The sequence below is a fragment of the Cyprinus carpio genome, chromosome A23, assembly GCF_018340385.1.
Source record: "Cyprinus carpio isolate SPL01 chromosome A23, ASM1834038v1, whole genome shotgun sequence".
Lineage (NCBI taxonomy): Eukaryota > Metazoa > Chordata > Actinopteri > Cypriniformes > Cyprinidae > Cyprinus > Cyprinus carpio.
Genome location: NC_056594.1, coordinates 16,266,042 through 16,291,650, shown reverse-complemented (window position 1 = coordinate 16,291,650; position 25,609 = coordinate 16,266,042). Strand labels below are relative to the sequence as shown.

General features: G+C 36.6%; 1 protein-coding gene across 2 annotated transcripts; it reads left to right on the top strand.

The window, feature by feature from the left end:
- LOC109056343 (HBS1-like protein) lies at window positions 1-25,609 on the top strand. Of its 2 annotated transcripts, XM_042713436.1 has the most exons (18): window positions 7-189; window positions 721-786; window positions 1,113-1,253; window positions 3,101-3,310; window positions 15,410-15,518; window positions 17,446-17,672; window positions 17,886-18,051; window positions 18,156-18,273; window positions 19,790-19,932; window positions 20,083-20,161; window positions 21,794-21,911; window positions 22,696-22,764; window positions 22,952-23,056; window positions 23,679-23,769; window positions 23,870-23,978; window positions 24,126-24,226; window positions 24,456-24,600; window positions 24,730-25,609. In XM_042713436.1, exons 1-18 carry the CDS (start codon window positions 147-149, stop codon window positions 24,739-24,741), a joined length of 2,052 nt encoding a protein of 683 aa, XP_042569370.1. In that variant the 5' UTR covers window positions 7-146; the 3' UTR covers window positions 24,742-25,609. The 2 variants fall into 2 exon arrangements, with proteins under 2 accessions (XP_042569369.1, XP_042569370.1); XM_042713435.1 differs by lacking the exons at window positions 15,410-15,518; window positions 17,446-17,672; window positions 17,886-18,051; ... (9 more) ...; window positions 24,456-24,600; window positions 24,730-25,609 and adding an exon at window positions 3,842-6,169 and having other exon boundaries at window positions 1-189.

Genomic DNA, 25,609 nt, shown 5'->3' with positions numbered 1-25,609 from the left:
CCGCGTATTTTCTCACTGCGCATGCGCGCCTCTGTTCCTGCTGGCCGTCAACATGGCTGCACAGACGTATGTCTGAACTTTACCCTAACAACTGATTTCTTGCCTCGTTTACTGTGTTCACGTGAAAGAACGCCGTCGAACAAAAAATGTCCCGTCACAGGAATGTCCGAGGTTATAACTACGACGAAGGTATATTGGGGGAATATGATATTTAACCGCTTTTATGTAAGGAGGCCTGTATGATTGCTAACTAAGTTAGCTGGTTTATTTATCCAGCGTTCATTGCTGCAGTTTATGACAGACTAGTTACTGTCCTGCCACTGTTTCAGATGGTAACAGCTGTACTGTGCACCTGATAACGAGTTCTGTGCTTTTAAACTCATATAGTAGTATCTAGTAAATAGTAAACACAGCCAACACTTAACGTTACATTACATCTTGCTTTTATATTTCTTTATATATACTTTATATCTATCTCTAGCTTATATAAGACTAATAACAACTGGTTTCTTTTTCTTCTTAGGATTCATAAATTTACTCTTTTTTTTTTTTTAACCCTGTATTGTGCTTTTTGACTGCCAGTTTTATTGATAACTCCTCTTAGAACTAAGCAAAGCTTTTTTTGGCCCCATCAATGCTTTTCTGTTTGTTGATGCATCAGGATTACTTTAACTAACTAGGAATATAACAGAATTGTCTCTATTTTGTCCTTGTTCATAGACTTTGAGGATGATGACATGTACGGGCAGTCAGTGGAAGATGACTACTGCATCTCTCCTGCCACTGGTTTGTGTTTAGTATTAAATAAATGTATAATTTTGAGGGCACAGTCATTTAGATAAGTCATAAGTAATGTAATTTATATTTTTAATTTGAAGATTGTTTAATTATCATCTGCATATCTTTTTGGCAATATTTGCTTGATTAAATTGATAGATTTGGTTTGAACCCAGTAATCTATGAATTTTACTGGCTGTGTATGTAAAGTATTACCCATTGCAATGCCATTTGCCATTTTTTTAATCCTTTCACATGTTGAATCATTAACTGTATAATAAGGATAAAGTTAACTTTTGTCTGTTATGATGTTTTTGGATTCATGTTTTTCATAGCCGCACAGTTTATCTATTCACGTCAAGACTCGAGGCAGGCTCGACACGTAGAGACCCTGGAAGAGGCAGAATATGAGGAGGAGGAAGAGGAGATGCCCACCTCTGACACTGTTGCAAGCACACTAGACCCACTACAGCAAGGTACACACTGACTTTATGGGTTAAGATGGTCACCTAGTGGTCTAGTTGGCTAGTAAGTTTATCTAGTTTTTATATTTTCAATATTTTTAATAGTAGAGCTTTAAAGGATATATAGAGAGAATATGAATATAGTGACAAAAAAGTGAAAGTGACGTGACATACAGCCAAGTATGGTGACCCATACTCAGAATTCGTGCTCTGCATTTAACCCATCCAAAGTGCACACACACCGTGAACACACACCCGGACCAGTATAGAGAGATATATAGAGAATATTAATATAGAAATGCCACTTCTCAGAGGATTTTAGAGGGCAGACAGTCTAAAAGATAGACCTATTGCTACTATAGAGTTCCAGAATGAAGTTTAGTTAAAGTTTATTGACATCAAGACTAGAGATGTATCAACCAATAATCGGTAGCGGCTGATAAAAGCAATTTTTTAAATTATTTGCCATCGGCTGATTCTGAACAATGATCAGAGCCGATTATATGCTGTCAATAAAAAATGTGTCAGACTGCAACTCATACTTTGTGTGAATAAAAACCTCACTGTTGAATTTTGGACTGTCAGAATTAACGTGACTACATTAACTGTTAAAAATAGCAACAATAAAGCAGGCTCTATTTGACCCTATGACACCCGTAATTAAAGCCAGGGTTGCCAGATTTGCAGATTTTCTCAACACCAAACATTATTTGGTGCCATTTTGACACTTTTAAATTTGACGTGACGGATCGCTGTAGCACCTCAGTTCAAGCAGAAGCACAGAGTGTGAGCCTCTTCCACTTTAATAAGTTATAGCTCAAAATAAACATGAACGAGCATCAGAAGGTATGTTGAAAGATACAGTATAGCTTACCAAAATGTATCCTGTCTAATGTAATCATTCAATCAGTGTTTCAGCTGCGGAAAGGAAGGTATGTTGAAAGATACAGTATAGCTTACCAAAATGTATCCTGTCTAATGTAATCATTCAACTACTACACGGAGCTTTTTTACTTAGAATTATATATGTATGTCTGAATAAATCTGGCATGAAGACAGACTGTGTGCAAATGAGTTGCAAACAGACATTTTAATTTTATTTGAGTGTAAATATGATATCTGAAAATAAATAGCAGTTGAATATAATAGCCCTGTTGCTAATTTTAACCTTTAGTATATGTGCCAAATGATGGGGTTCCCTGTGTAGTTAACAGCATCGGTAAGAAGAGATTTTTTTCCTTAAGAAAATCAAACTGTCGTTATCAGCAGATATCATTTTGAATAATCTACTATCGGTTTTGGCAGAGAAATTCAGTATCGGTGCATCTCTAATCAAGACAATCACATGCATATTTTCTGCTGTGTATAATGCTCTTGTTAGTATATGTAATTTAAAGTGAATGATGATGTGACATGTAGCCAATTATGGAATTTGTGCTCTGCAGTCAAAATAGTTAAATGTTATTACAATTTAATATATTTTATTATGTAATGTAATTATTCCTGTGGTAGCTAAACTGAATTTTCAGCGGCCATTACTTTGACAGTCTTTAGTGTCACATGATCCTCAGAAATCATTCTAATATGCTGATTTGCTGCTCTAGAAACATCTATTTTTATTATCAATGTTGAAAACAGTTGTTGTGCTCAATATGTTTTGTGGAACCTTAAATAAATTTATGGGGGATTTTGATGAATAAAAAGTTTAAAAGGACAGCATCTTATCTTAGTGTAGTTTTGCACATTCCTAGATGGCTTTGTGTGCACATAAACAGTTGTGTTAAGAAATGTTAACATATTCTGCTGGGAATGTTTTTTATCAGTTGTCCTTATTGTCCTGTTTGTTTGTGTTTGGACAGGTCGGTTGTATTCTTGTTTGGATCAGATGAGAGCCGTGCTGGGAGATTCAATTCCAGACTCCACATTAACTCAGGCAGCTCTGAAATATGACTGTGACCCTCAAAGAGCCCTTGATTTTATTCTAACTGAGGAGAACACCAATACACACGCCCCTCCAGCCAGAATCAACTCACAGCCCGAGCCTATCACCACAGCTGCACCACAGAAAGGTACACATACACACCCTTCCACCCAAAACCAATACACATCACCAAATAAAACAACCCTACACACCAGAATACTCAGTGTTACTTCCACTTATAAATGTGTTCTATTATGAATTTTAATCTAAAATGAAAATGAAAACCACTTCAAGACCACAGATAGAAAAAAAAAAACCCCACAAAGTTGGCCTGAGGTCTTAGGGGGAATACTAAATTCCAGGTTTTTTCCAAAACTGGGGAGAACCTAAAATATTTTTCAGTCTTGGAGGCTATAAATAAATAATAATCATAATAATAATACATTAAAATAATTTAAAAGATACTATGACTAATAAGACTCATACAAATATTAACTAATATTATTTTTATTATTATGTGTATAAATGAAACGTAAATCACTGATGTCCTTAATTTTAAAGTGTATAATGTATTGCCTTTTTCTTGCTTTCTCTGTGGTCTCGGCCAACCAATGAAATTCGATCACCTTCCTCATCCTCTCTGTTGCACTCTTTGACTACGATTGGCCCTCGTAAGGAGGAGCCTTATTTCCTTCATCACACAATAGTACTAAGACTGTATCGAGTGCACGTTCATGCAAACGAAACAGCAATCAATCTTACAACCTCAGTGATCTGTTAGCCATGCCTGACCCAAACAAGTCCATACCTGCTGCTCTGAATCCTCCCCCTGGTCTGGGAAGTTTGGGAAAAGACCATTTAAAAGTGGTTTCGAGTCAGAATTTGGTTAGTGATGGTGGGCAGTCTACTTTAGGACAAAGTTCACTGGCCCAACTAATAGCTGTGCATGAACAGAAGTGTACAAATGTTCCTCCACTAATTCCCTCCACTGGTCTCTCATTGGATAACACAGTTCCCCTCACTACTAGTCCTTTTGGTTCTTTTCTTGGTCCTGCTGCCCCACTTTCTACAATGCTTTCTCAGGGTCCTAGTGTCCCACCTATTTCCGGTTTGTCTGTTGGCTCTGGTGCGACTCTCTCTTCTGGTCTCGTTTTGGGCACATCTGTCCCAGCTGGTCTGGGTGTGACATCTTCATCTCTTTTAACCTGTTCTCTCAGTAGTCTAGCGCTGCAGGATTCCAAGCCATCCGCCCCTCTTCCTGTCTCGTTAGGAAGTTTGAGCTCTGTCCTGCAAAGCAGTGGACTGTCGGGAGTACCTGGGCAAGCAAAGAGCTCTGGAAGCCTTTCATTGGCTGAGCTGATCCAGGAGCATCAGGACAACAGTCCCAAACTCTATGACAGTTTGCCAGGACTCCAAAACGCGCATAATTCACATACAACTTGTCCTCAAAACATTCAAAACCTTATCCGAACATCTGATGCAAATGCTTCTCCTGGATTTTCAGAGGCACCATCCCTGTCCGTCCTCATGTCCCAACACCAAGCGTCACTTGGGCCGCAACTCCCAACATGCACTGCATCACTTAAGAGTGAAAATGGGTCTAATCAAGCATCAAACAAATCTGCAGCAGCTGTACATAAGCCCCGCCCACTAAGCTTAAATCAGAGCGTCGATCTTAGCGCACTCATGTCCCAAACATCTCCCGATGGTGGCTCACCAACCCTGTTGAGTTTTTCCCACATCTCTGCTAGTCAGAAAAAACGTGTATTTGCTAAACCGTCGATTTTTGCATTAGCGATGTGTGTGCGTGTGAGAAACGAGAAAAGTCAGCGCAATAGAGCGACTCATAATGCTTTCTTATACAGCAGACAGATGGAGAGAGTGAAAGAACGAGTGCAGTGTCCACCTCTTCATCACATCACCCCGTTTTCTTTCGACACACCCTCTCCGGATGACATAGTCAAAGCGAATCAGAGAAAAGCTTTTACTCGAGACTGACTTGTCCAGTTTCTTTCTTTTTTTAGCACCTTTTTCAGTGCATTTTTAACATCTCCCAAAAATCAGTCGGAACTCTTTGGGTTTTGCAGCTAAGGTTTATTTTATGTTTTACACGCCACAGCCACAATTTTTGCCATAATCCATAGGAGCAAGGCTATATTGAGAAGCTGTCAGACTGAATGGTGAATAGTAATGTATATAGAATGAACTGAATAGATTAGTGTTCGTTATTTTAGGAAATATGAAATTTCAGATGTTAATCATAAGTCAGCACTCAGATGGTTTGTACATTTGAGCCTTGAAATTATTAAAAGCACTGAGACTGCTGTTTTATATCATTGCCCATATAATACTGTATACTTTTGTATTTTCTAATTTTTTGTGTTTATTTATAGCTAACGTTACACTGGAAAGTTAAAAATTGCTTTTCTTTTTTTGTCCGAAACATCACAACCTCAGATAGTGATTTAGTATTAATTTTAAAGTCTTTCATATTTTCAATTTTTCATGTCAATTTTCAGATTTTCAGACTTTTTAAAATGATTAAGCTAAATTTATATTTTTGTACTTATGTAGTTTTATGACATTTTGACAAATTATGCTTACATTCTTACATAAAAAAAGAAAAGAAAAGAAAATACATAGTAGGAGCATAGAACAATGCAAAAATACAGGAAAAAAACAACAGATTCTCTCTACAGCTGTTTTGCTGCCTTTTAAAATGAGGTGCAGTGCTGGTTTACCACCAACACAGAAAGAGGGAAGACATTTGGGTTTGGGGGACACCTGGAATTTTTCCTATTACGTGTTAGACACTCAGCACTGTAAAAGTGCATTTTAGTTACTATAATAAAAGTTCAATACACGTTTTCATATTTTTTTCAATTCAGTTTTGTTTATTTGCTTGCATTTTTAATTTGTTTTAAAGCACTAATGTACATATGTGACTGCTGTGGCCATGAAGTTTTGTATATATTCTGAAATAAAGATTTTCCAGTTTCATTTCTGAGATTGATGTTGAGATGTTTGTGGGGCTGGAGGGGAACATGATGTGTGTTTTGAGGCTGAGCTTGTTTTTTTGCTTACTTTAAAGGGTGTGTTAGCTTGTGGTGTTTATCACTTACATTGTGTCTGCTTGACTGTGTATGTACACGCATATGTACATATAAAACAGAGCATCTTTGTGGCCACATAAAGATGTTAACACACCCAGAGCACATTAGAAGAGATTTGCCAAAGGCTTTGCTTTCATTGTGGTAGACCATCCACCACGGGAGATGATACACACATGCACAGATCTGAAGATGGTCTGAAAGCACACACACACTCGCCATGCACATTTAAGCTTTATTTCCTCGTTTCACACTGACCTGGTCTCCAAAAGCAGTTTAATCCTGATAATCATTTGAAAAGAGGGTGTTGATTGGGATTATTGGTGAATTAGATTTAGCTAAGCCTAAATAAACTGAAAGAATCAATTAAGAGACATTTCTTTTTTAACATTTAATAACTGACAGTTTTTGTTGGGTTTTTATATGTCTATATTAAATGTAAGGGTTAATTATTAGTGTTTTTTTTTTTTAGATTTAATTATTATCTTAAAGGGGTCATATGATGCGATTTCAAGTTTTCCTTTCTCTTTGGAGTGTTACAAGCTGTTCGTGAATAGATAAGATCCCTAAAGTTGCAAAGACTAAAGTCTCAAACCCAAAGAGATATTATTTATAAAAGTTGAGACTCGTCCACTCCCTCCTAAAACGCCTCATTTGAACATGCCCCCACATGTCTATGTCACTGTGTAGGAAGATTTGCATAACACCGCCCAAATGTTCACGCAAAGAAAGGAGGAGTAACTTTGATTCTCGCTGTAGTATTGTTGCTGCCGCTGCCATGTTGTGGGTTGCTGTGTTTTTCGTTGTGAAACCAAACTACTTTGTTTGGGCTTCCAAAAGAGGACACAACTAGAAGTCAGTGGTTACGTTTTATTTACAACACTGTTCCAGAACAGTTCAAACCAAATATTCGTGTGTGAGCAACACATTTAACGGAGGCCTGTTTCCTGAACCTACAATGCCAGCTGTTCTGACTCACAACCTGTAAGTATGTTTTCATATTTAAAGAATTTGCCACTGATGATTCAAATGTGATTTTTGAGCAGTGTAGAGTAGCGGTTGCTTTTATTGTTTATGCGTGGTGATACGCAACGCGTAAAAAGACAATATAAGTCATTATAATCCATAATTATGTCCCCACTGGATGCAAGAAATGCCTCGTTTGTAATGGGTTTCATTGTTTTTGTCTCGTCGCGTTGGGACACAGCACCACAGTATGGTAAGGGGCGTAACATTTCTGTCACACGCTTGAGGTATTCGGCCAGTCACAACGCACTGGATAGCTGGCCAATCAGAGCAAACCTCGCTTTTCAGAATGATGAGCTTTGTAAAAATCACAGTGTTTCTAAAAAGGCGGGGCATAGAGGAGCAACAAAAATGTAAATTATATGGAAAATGTGTTTTTTTTTTAACTTTAAACCACATAAACACGTTGCATTACACAAAATGCACCAAATAATATTCTTTTTAGCAAGATCATATGACCCCTTTAAAGATCCAGAAAATTCTAAAATGAACTCATCATTTACTCCCATTGCTCTGCAGAACACAAAATACATCATTTTGAAGTGTTCAACTATTTTTGTCCATACAATGATACTCAGTAGGGTCCAAAAATTGTCTTTCATTTTATGAAGAAAAAAAAAAAAAAATAATATCAGAATATTTAGCATCATACGGGTTTGGAACAACGTGACGGTGAGTAAATTATACGTTTCTTTTGTTTGAACCTTTTAAATATTAAACTTTGATGTGTAACCTTTCCTGCACAGTTTGGGTCACACATGAATGGTACCTCAGATCTTGCAGTTTGAGGAAAGGTGTGTTTTTAAATTTCTATCAAAAATCATACTTATGCATCTCCTAGACAATTAAACTGTTGAAAATCCCCTAGACTTAAATGAAAGGAGGGACCTGTGCCATATCTAGAGATTAGAATATCTTGTTGATGGGCTCTTTTGACTTGGAACAGTAAGCAGCAACCTTATAACCTCTTTGAATATCCTTGGCAACTTTCTTACAACTCCTTGGCAAACACCTGGAAAACTCTAGCACAACGATGGCTCTGAAGTTTTGCATGAGCAATGTCCACTGTTTTCTTCAGAACATGTAAAAATCCTGTTTTACTGTTAGGGTGCTTTGAGTGCACACAGTTTTTATCTTTCTTTCTCACGTGTTCTTGTTAACTCTCTGTTTGCCAAGCCAAGCGTGGGTGAAAGCCTGCGTTTGAAAACATGGTGCATTTCACCTTTCACACTTGCTGTCTTTCACTCCGTTTTTGCAAATTCTATCTCTTTGCCTTCTGACCACCTCAAGTCATCTATCCCTTTTTCCCCCTTTGTTTTCTCTGCCTTCTTTTGCCACCCACACAGGAAAGAGTGACTGGTTCACAGCTGGCCCTGCTACTGCTCTTTGACGTTTTCTCCCTTTTTTGCACTTTGTGGCTTTTGCAGAAATGGTAATATGTCATTGCGCCTGTGCTGCGAGACATGCAGCACTACATAGATTGGTCAGAGCGAGAACGAGAGAGCTTATTGACCCTATTTGAGAGTGTCATTAAAGATCATTTGTAGCTAGTTTTCTCTCTATCTGTCACACTGTTTCTTGTTTTCACATACTTTGTTCTCCCTTGAATCGTGTCAGTAGAACTAGAGATTATTTTACCCTATTAGACTGGAGACCTGTACATGCTTCATGTACATTAATCTATATACCTATTTAATTCAGCTCAAAGTAAGAATTAGAATTTCCAATTAGGTTTATTAGTGGTGTTTGCCAAGTTAGGCATCATGATTGGAGTCACAGATTTGAAAGCACCCCAAACACTAGCAATTAAGCTTTGGCACGCAATTCGTCCTGAGCAGTTTGTGTTACTGAGATGATACCTCAAGTCTTGTGGCTTGTTGCTTACTTTTCTGAATGATCAGTGTGGTGTGTGTTTGTTTGTTTGTTTGTTTATTTATTTATTTATTTATATTTCACATGGCGGATGATAACATGGCTGTTTTTTTAATTTGGTAAAGTAATTAACTAAGTAGCAAAACTAAAATCGATTCCTAGAGCCAAAGCAACCACCTAGCAACACCCTTGCAGCCTCCCAGAATATCCTATATGGAACATAGCAACAAGCTAAAAACATCTATGAAAACCTTCGCAATCACTTAGCAATGGCTTTTGACTACATAGAATACCCATTCAAGGGTGTGTTTCCCAAAAGCATCATTAACCAACTAAGGTTGCAACCAAGGTCTGTTGAACTCTGTTGGTAACAATGGAACTTGTAAGCATAGTTGCTTTTGGGAAATGCACCCCAGATTAAGAAAGCCTTAGCAACAACCTAATCCTTTTAACTCTCACGGAGACCCATTGAAGTGTTTAGCAACTTGCTAACAACCCCAGTGTCATTTATATAACTATTATATTATTATTATTGTTAATAAGCTTTTAGTTTTAGTTTTAGTTTTTTTTTTAGTTTTTTTTAATTGTATGTACTTTTGTCATTTTATTTTTTATTTCTATATCAATTTAGTTTAAATTGATATTTCTAATAGTTTCATCTAATATTTTTTTATTTGTAACTTTTTTTTAATGGATGAAATTCATTTTTAAAGGGGTCATATGATACGATTTCATGTTTTCCTTTCTCTTTGGAGCATTACAAGCTGTTTGTGCATAGATAAGATCCCTAAAGTTGCAAAGACTAAAGTCTCAAACCCAAAGAGATATTCTTTATAAAAGAAGCCTTCCTAAAACGGCTCATTTAAATATGCCCCCACATGTCTACGTCACTGTGTGGGAAGATTTGCATAACACTGCCTAAATGTATACGAGGGCGTGATTTTTATTCTTGCTGTAGTATTGGTGCTGCCGCCAGTGCCATTTCCTGGAGATGCTGTGTTTGGTTGTGAAAGCAAAACTACTTTGTTTGGGCTTCCAAAAGAGGACACAACTAGAAATCAGTGGTTAAGTTGTATTTACAACACTATTCCTGAACAGTTCAAACCAAATATTATGTGTGTGCAGTGCATTTTATGGAGGACTATTCCCTGAACCTGGGAGAGTAGCCTCCAATGCCAGCTGTTTTTATAAAGTGGGGCAATTCCAACTTTGCAAGGACAGTCTGGCATTTCTAACTTACAGCCTGTAAGTATGTTTTCATATTTAAAGAATTTGCCACTGACAATTCAAACACAAGTTTTGAGCAGTGTAAAGCACAGCACATGTTGTTTGTCATTTCTCTGATTGCAACAGGACGCGTAAAAACAGTATAAATCATTATAATCAATAATTATGTCCCCACTGGATGCAACAAATGCCTCGTTTTATAATGGGTTTTAATGTTTTTGTCTCGTCGCGCCGGATGGGTTTTTCTGTTTTTGTTTAGTCAACCCTCTGCATTGCATGAGTAAATCACTCGCATATGCAACTAAATCTTCATTCTGGCGACTAAATGATGTCTAATATTAGCCAATGGCTAATAAATTCTCCGATTTTACTCGCCAGTGTGTTAGTTGGAGGCTAAGTATAATTTTAGCGCATATATATTTTCACTCGCGAGTGCTCTCTGACTGAGGGTTTTCAGAGTTTCACAATTTGTCAGGCGATCTGTGATATTTCTCAGTTCATCTCAATGGATGCGCAGTGCACCTGTATTTAAAGTACCGTAAACTCTAGTGTAAAGGCGCACAAATTGCCGTCGCTTTCTCTCACACACGGAGAGAGAGAGAGTGAATTGACACGCTACATTTAAACAATATTCTTTGTTGTATTTTCCTGTCAAAATAAATAGGCGTTCCTATGGAAGTCTTCAGCTTTTAAGAATAGCCGGGTTTTCCGGTAGTGGGTGGAGTTAATGCACAAACGGCAATCTCATTGGCTGACGCGCACCTATTATCGTCCCTATTTTGATTTCAGCAAATCAGTTCGCGTGAACACACAAAACCTGATTAATATTCATGAATCCAGCAGCTCATTAAACCTTAGTAATCCTTAGTGTATTTTATAGTTCTTATTATTAGAATTCGTATCATTATTATCCTATCAGTATTTTTGTTAGGTTTTTTTCCCCCCAAATTTTTTTTTTTTTTTTTTTTAACAGAAACACTGAATGAATAAAAAAGCACCATCACCAGTTCAGTTAAAATGTTCAGTTAAAATTAGTAATATGCATTCAAACATGGTTATCAAGTTTATTTCTAACTGCTAAAGGTTCTATTATAAAGCTTGACTGACTGATGTTAATAGTGTACTTTCAGATATTTAAAAAACTGTGCCATTTTTCAAATATATATCTATCTCAGTCTGGCAAGTAAACTAAAATATTTACTAGCCATTGGCGATTCAATTGCCAAGGTGTCCGTAGAGGGTTGTTGGGGCGTAACATTTTCGTCACACGCTTGAGGTATTTGGCCAATCACAGCACACTGTATAGCTGGCCAATCAGCATACACCTTGCTTCTCAGAATGATGAACTTTGTGTACATTATGTACATGTGCATTATGTGGAAAATAAAGTTTTTTTGAACTTTAAACTGCATAAACACATTGCATTAAACCAAATACACAAAATAATGTTCTTTTTAGCAAGATCATATGACCTTTTTAATAATTGTAGTTTAAAATAACAACACTGAATTACTCAGATTCAAAAAATGTTATAAACGACCTAGTTACTGTCCTGAACACCCTAGCTATTAGCATTGTGCTAAAATTCACTCACAATGCCTAGCTTCACCCTAGCATCATGGTAGGGCAATTAGGGCAATGCATTTAATGATGCAATTGCATTTACAGTTTCTTTGGAAACTAAAAAGTATTGCTAGGTTGTTACAATCTATTTTTAAGTAGTATTTTAAAGATGGAGGTGTTGAAGATTTCCCATTCGTGCAGACTTTTAGGCCTTTGTCAACCTTTGCCCTTCCCTGTTTATGAAAGAGTTTAATTAAGAACCGTGTGGGATGCATCTGAGTGCGTCATGTTCATGTATTTTTTTTTTCAGCAGGTGTGTACCAAATGGCCAAGGCTGTATGTGAGAAAATCTGTAATAGCGTGTGAGATGTCATTGTGAATTGAGGATATTTGAATGGCAGTAGTGAGGTGAGTGTACGGGGGTTCCCCTATAGTTATGGGACAGCAGTGCTACACTCAACCCAATAAAATAACTGATATGGAAAAGAAGGGGATGAAAGATAACCTGAAGAGAATATTATGTAGGTTGTAAATGTTTTGGAAAGTAGACCGTTCCTCCTTGGGTTTTTGCATGGGTTAATTGTCCTGTTTCTTTCCAGGACTTGTTACACTAGTGCCCCCTACTGAAACAAAAATATGTCCAACACATTTGATTTGGCTTTCCAGACCTCGTTAGTTAGACACTCTTTAGTTTTTTCTTTAGTTAGTGTGTTATTATGGAATACAACTGTTTTGTACTTTTTTCTTTTGTACTTTTATTTAGATTTTTTTATTATTATTTTATTGCTTTATTTCTTGCATTTTGTTACTGTGATTCTACCTTGGTTGTTCTGATGTATTTGGTTTATAATGTAATTATAATGTAACGGGGTGTGAGGGATAGCAGGTAGTTCACTGATCTAGAAAGATGGAGTAAGAACAGAGTGAGAGATGTGTGTACAGTCACTGACAGCGAGTAAGTGAGATGGCAGATAATCAGGTGGGATCATGTCTCACTGGTGTTTGAATAGTCCTGGATCCGTTTCTCTAGGAAGAACACATTTACATATCCTGAAGGGTGTGTGGCTCAGGTGTTTTTTTTTTTTGTTTGTTTGTTTTTGTACTACCTGTATAGAATTTTTCTACCTGTTTTTATTGTCATCATAGTTGAGTAATGCTCTTTTGAACAACATCAGACACAGAGTCTGAGTCAACAATGCTTTATTGACACGATAGCTAACATTTACAATATTTCCAGAGTGTATTCATAGTAAGTACTCAGTAAGGTAAAGTAAATGTATAAATGATATGTATGTAGGAAATACAAAAAAAAAAAAAAAAATGGAATTCATCAGGAGTGAATTTAAATAGTGAATGTGGCTTAAGGAAAGTATTAATAATAAATGCTTTTAAAGTAATAATGGTTTGGTGATGCATGTTAACTGTTGCTCACATCAAATATTTTTTTTTTTTTTTTTTTTTTTTATTGACCACCAGAAAATGCAAATGAAAAAAATGGCAGCATTTTATTTATTTTTTTGTATTTGTTGGTTGTATTTTATTTATGTGTTTATTTATTTTTTAAACTTGTATTTGCTGTTCTAACTGCAATTTATGTTGTGTTGGAGCTCTTTGTCAGAATTTGGCAGCACAGAGCGTTCTGGCGGGTGTGTGAGGAGATATGTTGTGTGGGTGTGGTTTGTGTGTAAAGTGTTGCTGAGTGTATGAATGTGTGTGTTCAGATGAGAGATATTTTGTGGGTGTGGCTGAGTGTGTGTGTGTGTGTGAGAGAGAGAGCAGGTGAACAGATATCTACATTCCCCAGCACTTCCTGTCCCTGTAACAGGTGTGTGTGTTGGTGTGTGTGTGTGTTTTATTGTCGCCTTGAGCTCTGTGTGTGTAAAGTCCATTCCAGTGTGGCCATTCAAACTCAAAAACTTCTGGGGATTTGTATGGTGGTTATTTTTATATAATTACTAACATTAGTTTATATAACAATGCAAAAACATGTACATTCTCACGTTATGATACCTTAAAAATGATTAAGATCAATGTTTTTTTCCCCAAGGTGAGTCAGACGCAAATTCTCTAGAAATTCAAAGTTGTTTTTTCCCTGTTGCTTCTTTCCATCAAAACTTTATATATATATCTATATATATACTCTCATATTTTTCTTCTCATCCTTTTTGTTCTTGGGGGTTAGAGGTGGCATTATTTTAGCACATTAACCCTCTGTGTGCTGGAAGTGCACAGTCAGTGTGGGAGTACGAGTGACGTGCCGGAGTTAACCCTTTCCTGGCCATAGCGTTCGCTGCTCAGTAAGAGATGACTGGCTGTGGCCGTTGCCACTGAAACGGCTCTACTGCTATGACAAGACACTGAGCACTCACTGCAGCCTTACCTTACAGGGACAAAAAAAATACTCATCCTCGTTTTTGTTCATCCCTTCCCCCTCTCTGGCTCTGAGAGCCTGTTTTGGTGCAGTGTGGAGGAGTTGACTCATGAATTTCAGTAAGATAGTGAGAAAACAAGGCTCAGCGCATGTCGAGTGCACTGACACATCTGCTCATCTGAAAATGAGTAACCCTTTAAACTGTACCAAACAGGAAACGTGTCTTCATAAAATATACACTGTCATATATTTTCTCAAAGTAGTATAGTGCAAAAGGCATGCTTTGTTCTGAAAAAAGTTTATGGAAAAAAAAAATGTTTAAAGGAATAGTTCACCCAAAAATCTAAATTGGCTGAAAATTTACTCACACTTGGGCCATCCAAGAAAATTGCATTACATTGCATTATTTGCTCACCAGTGGATCCTCTGCAGTGAATGGGTGCTGTCAGAATATGAGTCCAAACAGCTGATACAAACATCAATGAAATTCTTGTGACGTGAAAAGCTTTGTGTTTGTAGAAAACAAATCCATCAAGGCAATTTAACCTTTAATCGTCGCTTCTCGCCAAAATATAATCCATAAAAATGCTTTCTCCAGTGAAAAAGTGCATCTCTAGTTATCCTCTCAAATCAAAATCTGCCAACATATTTGTTTATAAACAATCTGGATTGTTTTAGTAAACAGTGCATCATCTGTGCTTATTTCTCTCCTGATTCAGACAAGACAACTATTTTTTTTTTTTTCTTTTTTTTTTTTTTTACAGTAGAAAGCAATATTATGTATAGAGAATTCTTGATGAATTTGTTTATTAAAAATACAGCTTTACGTTTCACAAGATGTTAATTGATGGACTGGAGTCGTGTGGATTACTTGTGGCTTTGACGGCAGAGGATTTATTGGTGAGCAAGAAATGTAATGCTAAATTTCTCCAAATCTGTTTTGATGAAGAAACAAACTCATCTATATCTTGGATGGCCTGAGAGTGAGTAAAATTTCTTTAGGGTGAACTATTCCTTTGAAATATTAAAGTTAAATATCAACAAATTTAGTTTATGTATGCTGTTTTCTACATTCTAGCTAAAGCACGGGAGGCTCCAGAGAGTCGTGTTGAAGCAGAGGTTGTCCCAAAGGTTGCCCGCATGACTGTGTCAGGCAAGAAGCAGACCATGGGCTTTGATGTGCGAAGGTAAGCCAATTGAGGTAACGTGGAAGTGGTTTGAAGATCTGCCCTTTTAACCCAAACATCGTAGGTTCAAACCTTATAAGGGGGCGCTCTGCAAACTACAGTATGTGTTCTTTTACCATCTTTCACTCTTGAACAAAGCGTTTAACCACAGCTCACTCCACAGGGACTGTCCCTGTAATAAATGCACTGTATCACCGTGTCCTAATCACACAAGAGATGTCACGTTTTCAGTGATTTGTCAGTCTAGACTGAACACTAGTGAAATGCTCAGTCACTCAAAAGATATTTAATAGTATGTGATGTAGTTTTAGCTCAATACAGTGGCATGCGAAAGTTTGGGAACCCCTTGCAGAATCTGTGAAATTGTGAATAATTTGAACAAAATAACGGAAATCATACAAAATGCATTTTATCTTTTATTTATTACTGTCCTGAGTAAGATAATTTACATAGTCAACAAGAAAAAATAGCTGAAATTATTAAAATAACCCCATTCAAAAGTTTGTGAACCCTTGGTTCTTAATACTGTGTGTGGTTACCTGGATGATCCACGACTGTTTTTTGTTTTGTGATGTTTGTTCATGAGTCGCTTGTTTGTTCTGAACAGTTAAACCAAGCACTGTTCTTCAGAAAAATCCTCCATGTCCTGCAGATTCTTCAGTTTTCCAGCATCTTTTGCATATTTGGACCCTTTTCAGCAGTGACGGTGTATGATTTTTAGATCCATCTTTTCATATTGAGGACAATTGAGGGACTCAAACACAACTATTAAAAAGGTTCAAACATTCACTGATGCTCCAGAAGGAAACATGGTGCATTAAGAGCCCGGGGTAAAAACTCATGGTAAATTGTACTTAATTTGTTTTCCGGGAAACATGCAATTATCTTCTGTTGCTTCCGAAGGGCAGTACTAAATGGAGAAAAAAAAAGATATTTCAACTAAATAAGACAAATTTGGACATCTTCATCCTGTTCAAAAGTTTTCAACCCCCGGCTCTTAATGCATCGAATTTGCTTTTGGAGCATCAGTGAATATTTGAACCTTTTTTTAATAGTTGTGTTTAAGTCCCTCAATTGCAAAAGTTCTAATTTTAATTTAATCTAGTTTTGATTTATTTATTACATTACTAGTGTAATTTTTATTTTATTTACATTTTTTTTATGTTTTTTCAGCATGACACCAGAGTAATAGAAAGTGTAAGTCGCTTTGGATAAAACTGTCAGATAAATTGCTAATTAGATGGTTGCCTTGAGTCTTGATGTAGTGGAATTGAGATTTGCATGCTTTTTTGAAATGTATGGAAAAAATTACCTTTGTCTTTGTTATATGCTATCCACAGAATACCAAAGATCTGCCCTTAGAATACAGAATTCATTCTCCAAACCAGACCAAGTTTGTCTACCTGCATTGCATTCTGGCATAGCAGAAAACCACAGAGATGGCTGGTGCATGCAGATTAATCTAACACACTCATAAACAGAAACCCACAGCCCATCACTCTCCACTCCTTCAGCCACAGACTACACCCAATGAGCTCAGTAGAAAGGGTGTAGGGGTATCTGCAGGTGGAACAGCCAGTGTACTTTCATTTAATTTGCTTAGTTTGTTCTTAACAGTTTGTTTAAATGGCAAACAGTTTGTTTAAATCGCTGTTAGAGGACTCATGCTGAAATTTTCACACAGGCTTTCCATTTCAGTAGAAATCTGTAGGTTTTTACTAACAAAATGTTGGCATTTTGAGTTTAAAAAGTTGAAAATGTAGATTGTTCAGTACACAAAACATATATATTAGCTTTCAGAAAGTTTGGGGTCAGGCCTTGTTCTTGTTCATGTCAAATTAACTGACTTTGACTTTAAGAACAAGAATAATAAACAGCAAGCCATGTTAAAAATTCTGAGGTGACATTTGATTTTGCGTCTTTATAGTGCGGAAGAAAACGGCATTGTTGCCCCATCAGTTCGCAGAGGGCCGAGTCCAGAGGTCACCGCTGCACCAACAACAGAGACCCCATCCAAATCATTGGCTATGAATGAAGACTCTGCCGCCCCGACCCCGACTCGACCAACTGGAAAGAGCAAACAGCAGCTCAACATCCGTGCTGAACTGGAGAAGAGACAAGGAGGAAAACCGTTACTCAACCTGGTGGTCATAGGCATGCTATTCTCTCTACCACTATCAGTCCCGCCATATTATCATCCACTTTATACTTTGGTGTATTATTCTTTTGATTAATCCAATTACCCGATGAAAAAGGAATACAAGTCCTCCCCCAAAGTATTTGGATGCCCAATGTCTCTATGTTAGATAACAAAACCAGTATATATGCAGTGAATGTGAAACTTGAACTTTGTTTTTGTGTGTGTAGGTCATGTAGATGCTGGTAAGAGCACTCTCATGGGTCATCTGTTATATCTGCTGGGGAACGTTAATAAGAGAACCATGCATAAATATGAGCAGGAGTCCAAGAAAGCTGGCAAGGCCTCATTTGCTTATGCGTGGGTATTGGACGAGACAGGAGAGGAGAGAGACAGGTAAGTTTAATAAAAACACATTCAGGTGTCAATTCCGTTTGGTTAAAGTGACCCAAACCAAGATTTATTTGTTTATCATCTGTTTGTTTGTTTGTTTTTCATAGAGGAGTGACCATGGATGTGGGCATGACAAAGTTTGAGACTGACTCAAAAGTTATTACTCTGATGGACGCACCAGGACATAAAGACTTCATTCCGAACATGATCACAGGGGCGGCCCAGGTACTTCCACTTAGTGTAGTCCACCCAAAAATAAAAATTTTCTCATGTTGTCTTAAATCTTCCCCACAACACCGAATATATTTTTTTTTTTTTCAAGCATTTGCAATGAGCAGCAACTAAATATGTCATTCTTCAAAAAAAATGCAAAAGCATCATAAAAGTGGTCCATACAACTTGTGCACTATATTCCCAATCTCATAAAACCATATAATACCTTTGTGTTTGAATTGGACATAAATTTCAAACTAAAAAAGTGGTTCACTAAGAATCTTGACATCTGCCCTACTGTAACTCGTTGGTGTATTCATGAGAGAAATGCTGTAGCACTGTCTGATTCATGAATGAATCATTCTGTTGCATTGGATCTTTAGTGAAGCAGTTGTTATGGGTAAAACATGGTCTTAGTGAATCATTGACAAATCGGACTGATTCAAGTTCAGCTAACTGACTCAATGGTATGGCCACGGTGGTTAACAGCTCACTGCAGGGGAAAATTACCATTGAACAGTGATGTAATTAGTTCTGTTTCTCACAAAATGCTTTTGTATGACTTAAGAAGACTTGGAATTTATTGGACAAGTCATATGAACCACTTTTATGGTACTTTCATGGTGTGTTTTTAGAAATTTGAAAGCTTTAGTCTTCAGTTTTGTAATTACACGGCAAACGGGACTTTATTCAGAATGTCTCCACATAATAAAAGTCTTACACATTTAGAGTGACAGGAAAGTGAGTAAATGACCTAATTTTAATTTCTGGTTGAATTAATCTTTTAATAAAGTCCTGTTCTTCATTTGCCTACTCACTTTTGCGTGCACACGAGTTGATGAGAGGACAACTGATGTCTTTGCATGATTTCTTGTGCACAGTAAAGTCTCAATGAAACTCGTTCTTTGTGGATTTGGGTGCCACCACCACTAGTACTCTGTATATGAGTGTGTGTGTTTGGATTTGGCTGATACCTCCAAAAGAATAGAGTGAAATTAGTCACATTGTGCAGACCGGATTTACTCATTTCCTCCTGTCAGTCTGCTGAGAAAGGGTTTTTGGGGGCAAGTGGGTGTGTGTGTATATTGAGGGTGGGTGTGTATTGGGTCTAGACTACTACTGTATGATGTCGAAAGTTGAAATTGACATGACAAAGCAATACTGATTTGAGAATCTGTAATATAGATTATATTAGATTACAGATAGATTCTGCTGTATTTGTATTTGATATCTAATTTTATATAAATATATACACACACACACAAATATAATAAAATAATATCAATATTTATATAAAATGAATGTCATATATATATAAAATTAGATATCAAATACAAATAAAAGTGGGTCAATATTATACATCACAATATTAAAGTAAAATGGTTTGTGAACGGCATTTTGATGTTGACTTTACAGAAATACGCAGAAACACATTTAATACTTTGGTGTTTGGGTGCCTTGGCAGGTGTCATTAGTGGTGGATGCTGGTCTCAGACTGTCTGAGGTGGTGTGTGTGTGTGTTTTGCAGGCAGATGTGGCTGTGTTAGTCGTAGATGCCAGCCGTGGGGAGTTTGAGGCTGGGTTCGAGGCGGGGGGGCAGACCCGTGAGCACGGCCTGCTTGTTCGATCTCTCGGAGTCACACAGCTTGCCGTTGCTGTCAACAGTTTGGGGCTGGGGTGTAGGCGTGGTGGCAGAAACGTGGTAAAGTAATGATTGCAGTGTCAATCATGATTTTATTTATGTCTGAGAACTCGGCTTCAATCCCTCTCCCACCACTCCTGCTCATCACATCGGGTGTGTGTGTGTGTGTGTGTGTGTTTGCAGGTGAACTGGCAGCAGGAGAGGTTCCGGGATATCGTCTCTAAGCTCGGTCACTTTCTGAAGCAGGCTGGTTTTAAGGTAATGTAGGCTGTGCACATGAAGGATGTTTATATATTTTGCCCCTCTACATGTTGTCCTTTAGTAATTTGCCCCCAATTTTTTTTTCTTTTTTTTTCATTTAAAGAGATAGTTTACCCAAAAATGAAAATTCTGTCATCATTTATTCTCCGTCAGGTTATTTCAAACCGGTATGAGTTTCTTTTTTTCAGTTGAACACAAAAGAAAATATTTTGAAAAATATGGGTAGCACATCAATTTTTATTTATTTTATTGTATTTTTTCAAAAAAAATTATTTTGTGTTCAACAGAAGAAATAATCTTATACAGGGTTGAAACAACTTGAGGGTGAGTAAATGATGACAGGATTTAAATTTTTGGGTGAAGTAACCCTTTAGGTGCATGATTTTTGTCTGTTAGTACTTCTAGGTAAAGTGAGGCTTTATCTGATTGATGACACATCCAGAAACTGCATTTTAAAAATATGTTTTTCACATACATGTTTCTGATTGAATCTTACACAATATTAGCTTGCAGGCTGATTCTTGTTAGTCTTTTCTGGTTTTCTATATCTGTGTGCTGCAAATGCATATTAAAGAAACGGTTTACCTCTTCTCCCGCAAAAGTTTTACTTTTTCTATTGATGAACCCCTTATGACTCATTTGCTTTCATGGAACACACATGAATATGTTTTGTAAAATGTCCAGTGTGCTGTTTTTATGAAATTGTGATACGATATAGCTTTATGTGAGGATTAGATTGAAATTTAAGCTATTAATTGTTGAAAATCTTCAGAAATGTTCATAAAACATTTGACATCACACCTGTTTGCTGTACATTTTAACATGGCCTATTTTTTTTTATTAAGCAAAAATCAGGCTGTGGTGGAGGGGAATATTTTCACTTTTGCACAAATCAAATCCATATGAATTATGAATGCATTATGTTAAAAAGTCTTGCAAAAGGGCAATTTGTATATTCTGCATAATACAAAACATTTTTTTGTTTGAACCGAATCAATATATATATGGATGGCTTTGGAGCAATATAAGGATGACTAATAAAAAAAAAAAAAAAAAGACAGATTTTTTCAATTTTATATAAACTACTCCTTCAAAACCATACAAGAATAGAAGAGAATTCTTACACTGTAATAACGAAATATGGGCTACGGAAGAGAAACTTACTGCAGGCCTCAGCTTTTTACTAGTTTCAGCTTTGCTCAACTTGTTTCTAGTGTCTAGTTTCTAAAATATTATGAGTACAATGTGCTATTTCTTGCCAACATGAGAGATTCTTATAATTTTTCAGTGTAAATGCAGCTCTGTATGACAACAATGGAGACTATTGTGCATATCGGTTTCTTTTGCAATTTTCTAGTATTTTAGTTGATCTAAATTTATCTTTGACACATTTTATAGATCTACATTAGATGTTTTTGCAGTTAACTGTATTGATATGTACCTGTGATGTACCAGCACAAGGTGTTATTAGATATATATTCAGTGTTACTGTTCTGTGGCCAGTAAAAACACGGGTGATGAGTGGTTAGGGAATGTAAAGCAACATTTCATGGTTGCTTTCAGCTTGTTGATTTGATCCACTATGGAAATGATCTGTGCCATGTGTTACAAACGTGCTTGTCTTTGCAGGATTCCGATGTGTTTTACATCCCTACCAGCGGCCTATCAGGAGAGAATCTGACCACTAGGAGTAAAGTTGCAGATCTTACAGCCTGGTACACTGGGCCATGCCTATTGGAACAGATAGGTGTGTGTGTTTGTGTACAAACATTTGTATGTGTCCATTTTAATTTTTTGTGTATTTGTTTTGGACAGCATTCAAACAAAGATGTCATACACTGAACAAAATTATAAACGCAACACTTTTGTTTTTTGTATGTGTCTATTTTAATTTTTTGAGTAATTGCAAAAGTGTTGGGTTTATAATTTTGTTCAGTGTATATATGCACATATAATATGTTTTTTTTAATTATTAAAAAAAAACAAAAAAAAAAAACAGGTGAAATCAGTAAAGTGGAGCTTTGACATTTTGATAAATCTTTTTCTGTTTTCGGGTGGGAAAATCAGTTTGTGCAAAATGAGGGTGAGTAATTAACGATCAAATGGTCTGTAGAAGGTGCGGCTTTCTAAATTGACCAAATTTAGATATGTGAAATGGTTATTTCTGCCCTAGTGTTTTTCTGCTTCAAAAATTATGCAAATTAATTATCAGTTTTTTTTTTTTTTTTTTTTTTTAAGTTGCATCAAAAAAAAAAAAAAAATCCACTAGGCTCAAAAATCTGATTTGGCATGTTTAAATGTTTGCATGCGTGCTTCTGTGTTCATGTACATAGATGTGTGTGTAAGAATGTAGAATACTCTGCTGTAATGATTTTCGCAGAAGCTCTGTGTTGTGATTCTGTGATCTGATTGGTGGCTGAGTTGTGAGAATCCTCAGCAGTTTTACTTTGACTCATCAAAATTTGATGAGGCAAACAGAAAACCTTTAGAGTACTGCATCGTTCCTCATCTCTTTCTCTATCTGTCTGCAGATGCGTTTAAACCTCCCCAGAGGTCAGTGGAGAAGCCATTCAGGCTTTGTGTCTCAGACGTCTTCAAAGGTCAGCATGGGAACCAACATAAAATCTAAATGCACAAATATCAAGGTTGATTCTTTCCATGTACTCCCTTGTTATTTAAAAAATGAAACCCAAAAAATTAACAAACCCTTATTTTTAATTCTTTCACTATAGCCAGTTAAGAGACGTTTTACTTTATGATCACCTAAACAGCCTCCCTTGTTTTCAGATCAGGGCTCTGGGTTCTGTGTGACGGGGAAGATTGAGGCTGGCTTCATTCAGACAGGAGATAAAGTTCTGGCCATGCCTCCTAATGAGACCTGTACTGTTAAAGGTAAACACATAGCTTTATCAGCTTCTAGAGATAGGCATTGCTTTAGGAGGATATGCAACAGCGCCCCCTTCTGGTGTTGTCATGAAAGACCGTACAATACTGCTACTAATAACTAAATAATCCTTACATTGCTTTAAACCTTTTTTAGTGCTTTTTTTCCAGTTCTGTGCCTAAGGAATGGATGCTGCATGTAGTAGGGATGCACAGTATTGTGACTGGTCAGAATAGTTGTTTATATGTTTAATGTAGCAATAAAATGCAAAAAACATTATTTAATACATATAATGAATATTATGGAAATGTACACTATTGTCAGTAAATTTAGCACTTTTTAATACTGCTTTGTCGCCGCAGGAATAAATTACATTTTAAATATTATTTTAAATTGTTATAAAATTTCATAATATTACTGTTTACTGTTTTTTTTTTTTTTTTTTTAATAAAATAAATGCAGCCTAGGTAAGTTTAAAAGACTTCTTTCAAAGATTTTACCAGCCTAAAATTTTTGAATGGTAGTGTATCACCTAGCACTAATTGGCATAAATTATGCATATTATTATTATTATTTTTTTTTTTTTTTTTTAATTGATACATCCTTAAAATGCAGTTTGTCTGTCTCTAGGCATCACTCTTCATGATGAAGCTTTAGACTGGGCAGCTGCTGGTGATCACGTCAGTCTAACTGTAACTGGCATGGACATTATCAAAATAAAGTGAGTGTGCAAAGAAACACCGGTGTTAAAAACTCTGGGCACTGTTGATTCTGTATGATCATGTATGAGCTTTTCTTGTCACTATATCTTCTCTTTCTAGTGTTGGATGTATATTCTGTGATCCTAAAGAGGCCATCAGAGCCTGTACTAGATTCCGAGCAAGAATTCTACTCTTTAATATAGAAGTTCCCATCACGCAAGGCTTCCCGGTGAGGAAATGCTCTGTTCAGACTCTCTCTCTCTCTCTCTCTCTCTGTATATATATATATGTGTGTATGTATGTATAGGTGTGTGTATATGATGGATGTGCAAGTGCATTTGTTAACATTTGCTTGTGTTTTGTGTTTGATTGTCAGGTACTGTTACATTATCAGACCGTAAGCGAACCGGCCACTATTAGGAAGTTAGTCAGTGTATTACACAAGAGCAGTGGAGAAGTTCTCAAGAAGAAACCAAAGTAAGTAGATTAATAATATGGAATCATATTTGTGCACACGATCATTTATTTATTAAATCTCCTGTTGTTCCAAACCTATAAAACTATTAAAAATAATTGTTGGTGATATAAATAAAGCTGAGGTAAAATAAAATGTAAATATTAGTTTTTTTTAACAATGGTTCAGAATAGTGTTTCTACTGAAGAGGCATTGTCTTCTTGATGTTGATGGTGTATAAATGTTGTGCAGGTGTTTGAGTAAAGGACAGAATGCTGTGGTGGAGATTCAAACACAGAGGCCTGTGGCTCTGGAGCTCTATAAGGACTATAAAGAACTGGGACGATTCATGCTGAGATATGTGGGCTCGACCATTGCTGCTGGAGTTGTCACAGAGGTAAAAGGCAGTACATATCCACCTTTTCCCACTAAGCACATTGTCATTTTGTATTCATCAGCATTTTTTGATATTGCATCATGAGAATATGATGCTTGATAATACTGCAAATGTTTATATTTTTTTTAGATCAAAGAGTAAGAACCAGTTGGTACCGGATCCTCCAGAAAAAACTGGGTGAAACCTCTGGACAGCAGTGCAATTCCCCCTCAGAGCTATAGTTACACAAACACATACACACAGATGCCCACCAGGCAACATCTAGCCACAGTTCATTTCACATTTCACCAGGCTAAAGGCCCTAGAATGAGCATGAATGTTTGTGTGTGTGAGAGAGACTGCATTTTGTCCTGCTCCTCAGTTGCAGTATACAATTGATCTGTGTAATTCATCCAAAATGTCAACTCAAACCCTCCTAAAACACACAGAGAATGTTTACTTTAGTTTGCTTCCATTCATTGATTGCATCAACAAACTGAACTCATTTTCTTTTATCATTTGATATTTTATTTAGATTTTTGAAAATTGCATCCTTTTTGACTATAATATGGCAGAACATAATGAACATTTAGTCTAGGTTCAGATGGTAGGTTTTTAAGGTTACTTAATCTGATTAGTTAAGGATGTGTTCATTTGTAAAAGGGAAAATAGAATAAACAACACAGCTGGCTGATCTCATCTCTTCCATCAGTTTCTCATGCAAGCGGGACAGTGTGAATGAAAGCTGCCCTTCCATTGCTGCTTCTCTGTCTTGACCATTACTGAGAAAACAGAAGGATTGAGAACTAGTGGACATGCTGGACATGCTGTGGATGTGGGAGAAACTCATCCGCGTGTCTATAATCTAACAGTAATCACTTTAAGGACCTAACAGACATCTGTTTTTGACTTGATTATTAAGGGCTTTTAATTTAAAGAATATTTTGTTTGGGTTTCTCGAAACTGAAGTTGTTCTTTGGGGGAAAGCTGCTTCATCAGGAAATAAAAAAATATTGATCACTGTGGAAAA

Bases quoted from the DNA above. Each gene is read 5' to 3' on its own strand.
- LOC109056343 (XM_042713436.1), top strand. From the start codon at position 147: ATGTCCCGTCACAGGAATGTCCGAGGTTATAACTACGACGAAG. The intron at 190-720 runs GTATATTGGGGG...CCTTGTTCATAG, and splicing joins AGGTTATAACTACGACGAAG to ACTTTGAGGATGATGACATG. The intron at 15,519-17,445 runs GTAAGCCAATTG...GCGTCTTTATAG, and splicing joins ATGGGCTTTGATGTGCGAAG to TGCGGAAGAAAACGGCATTG.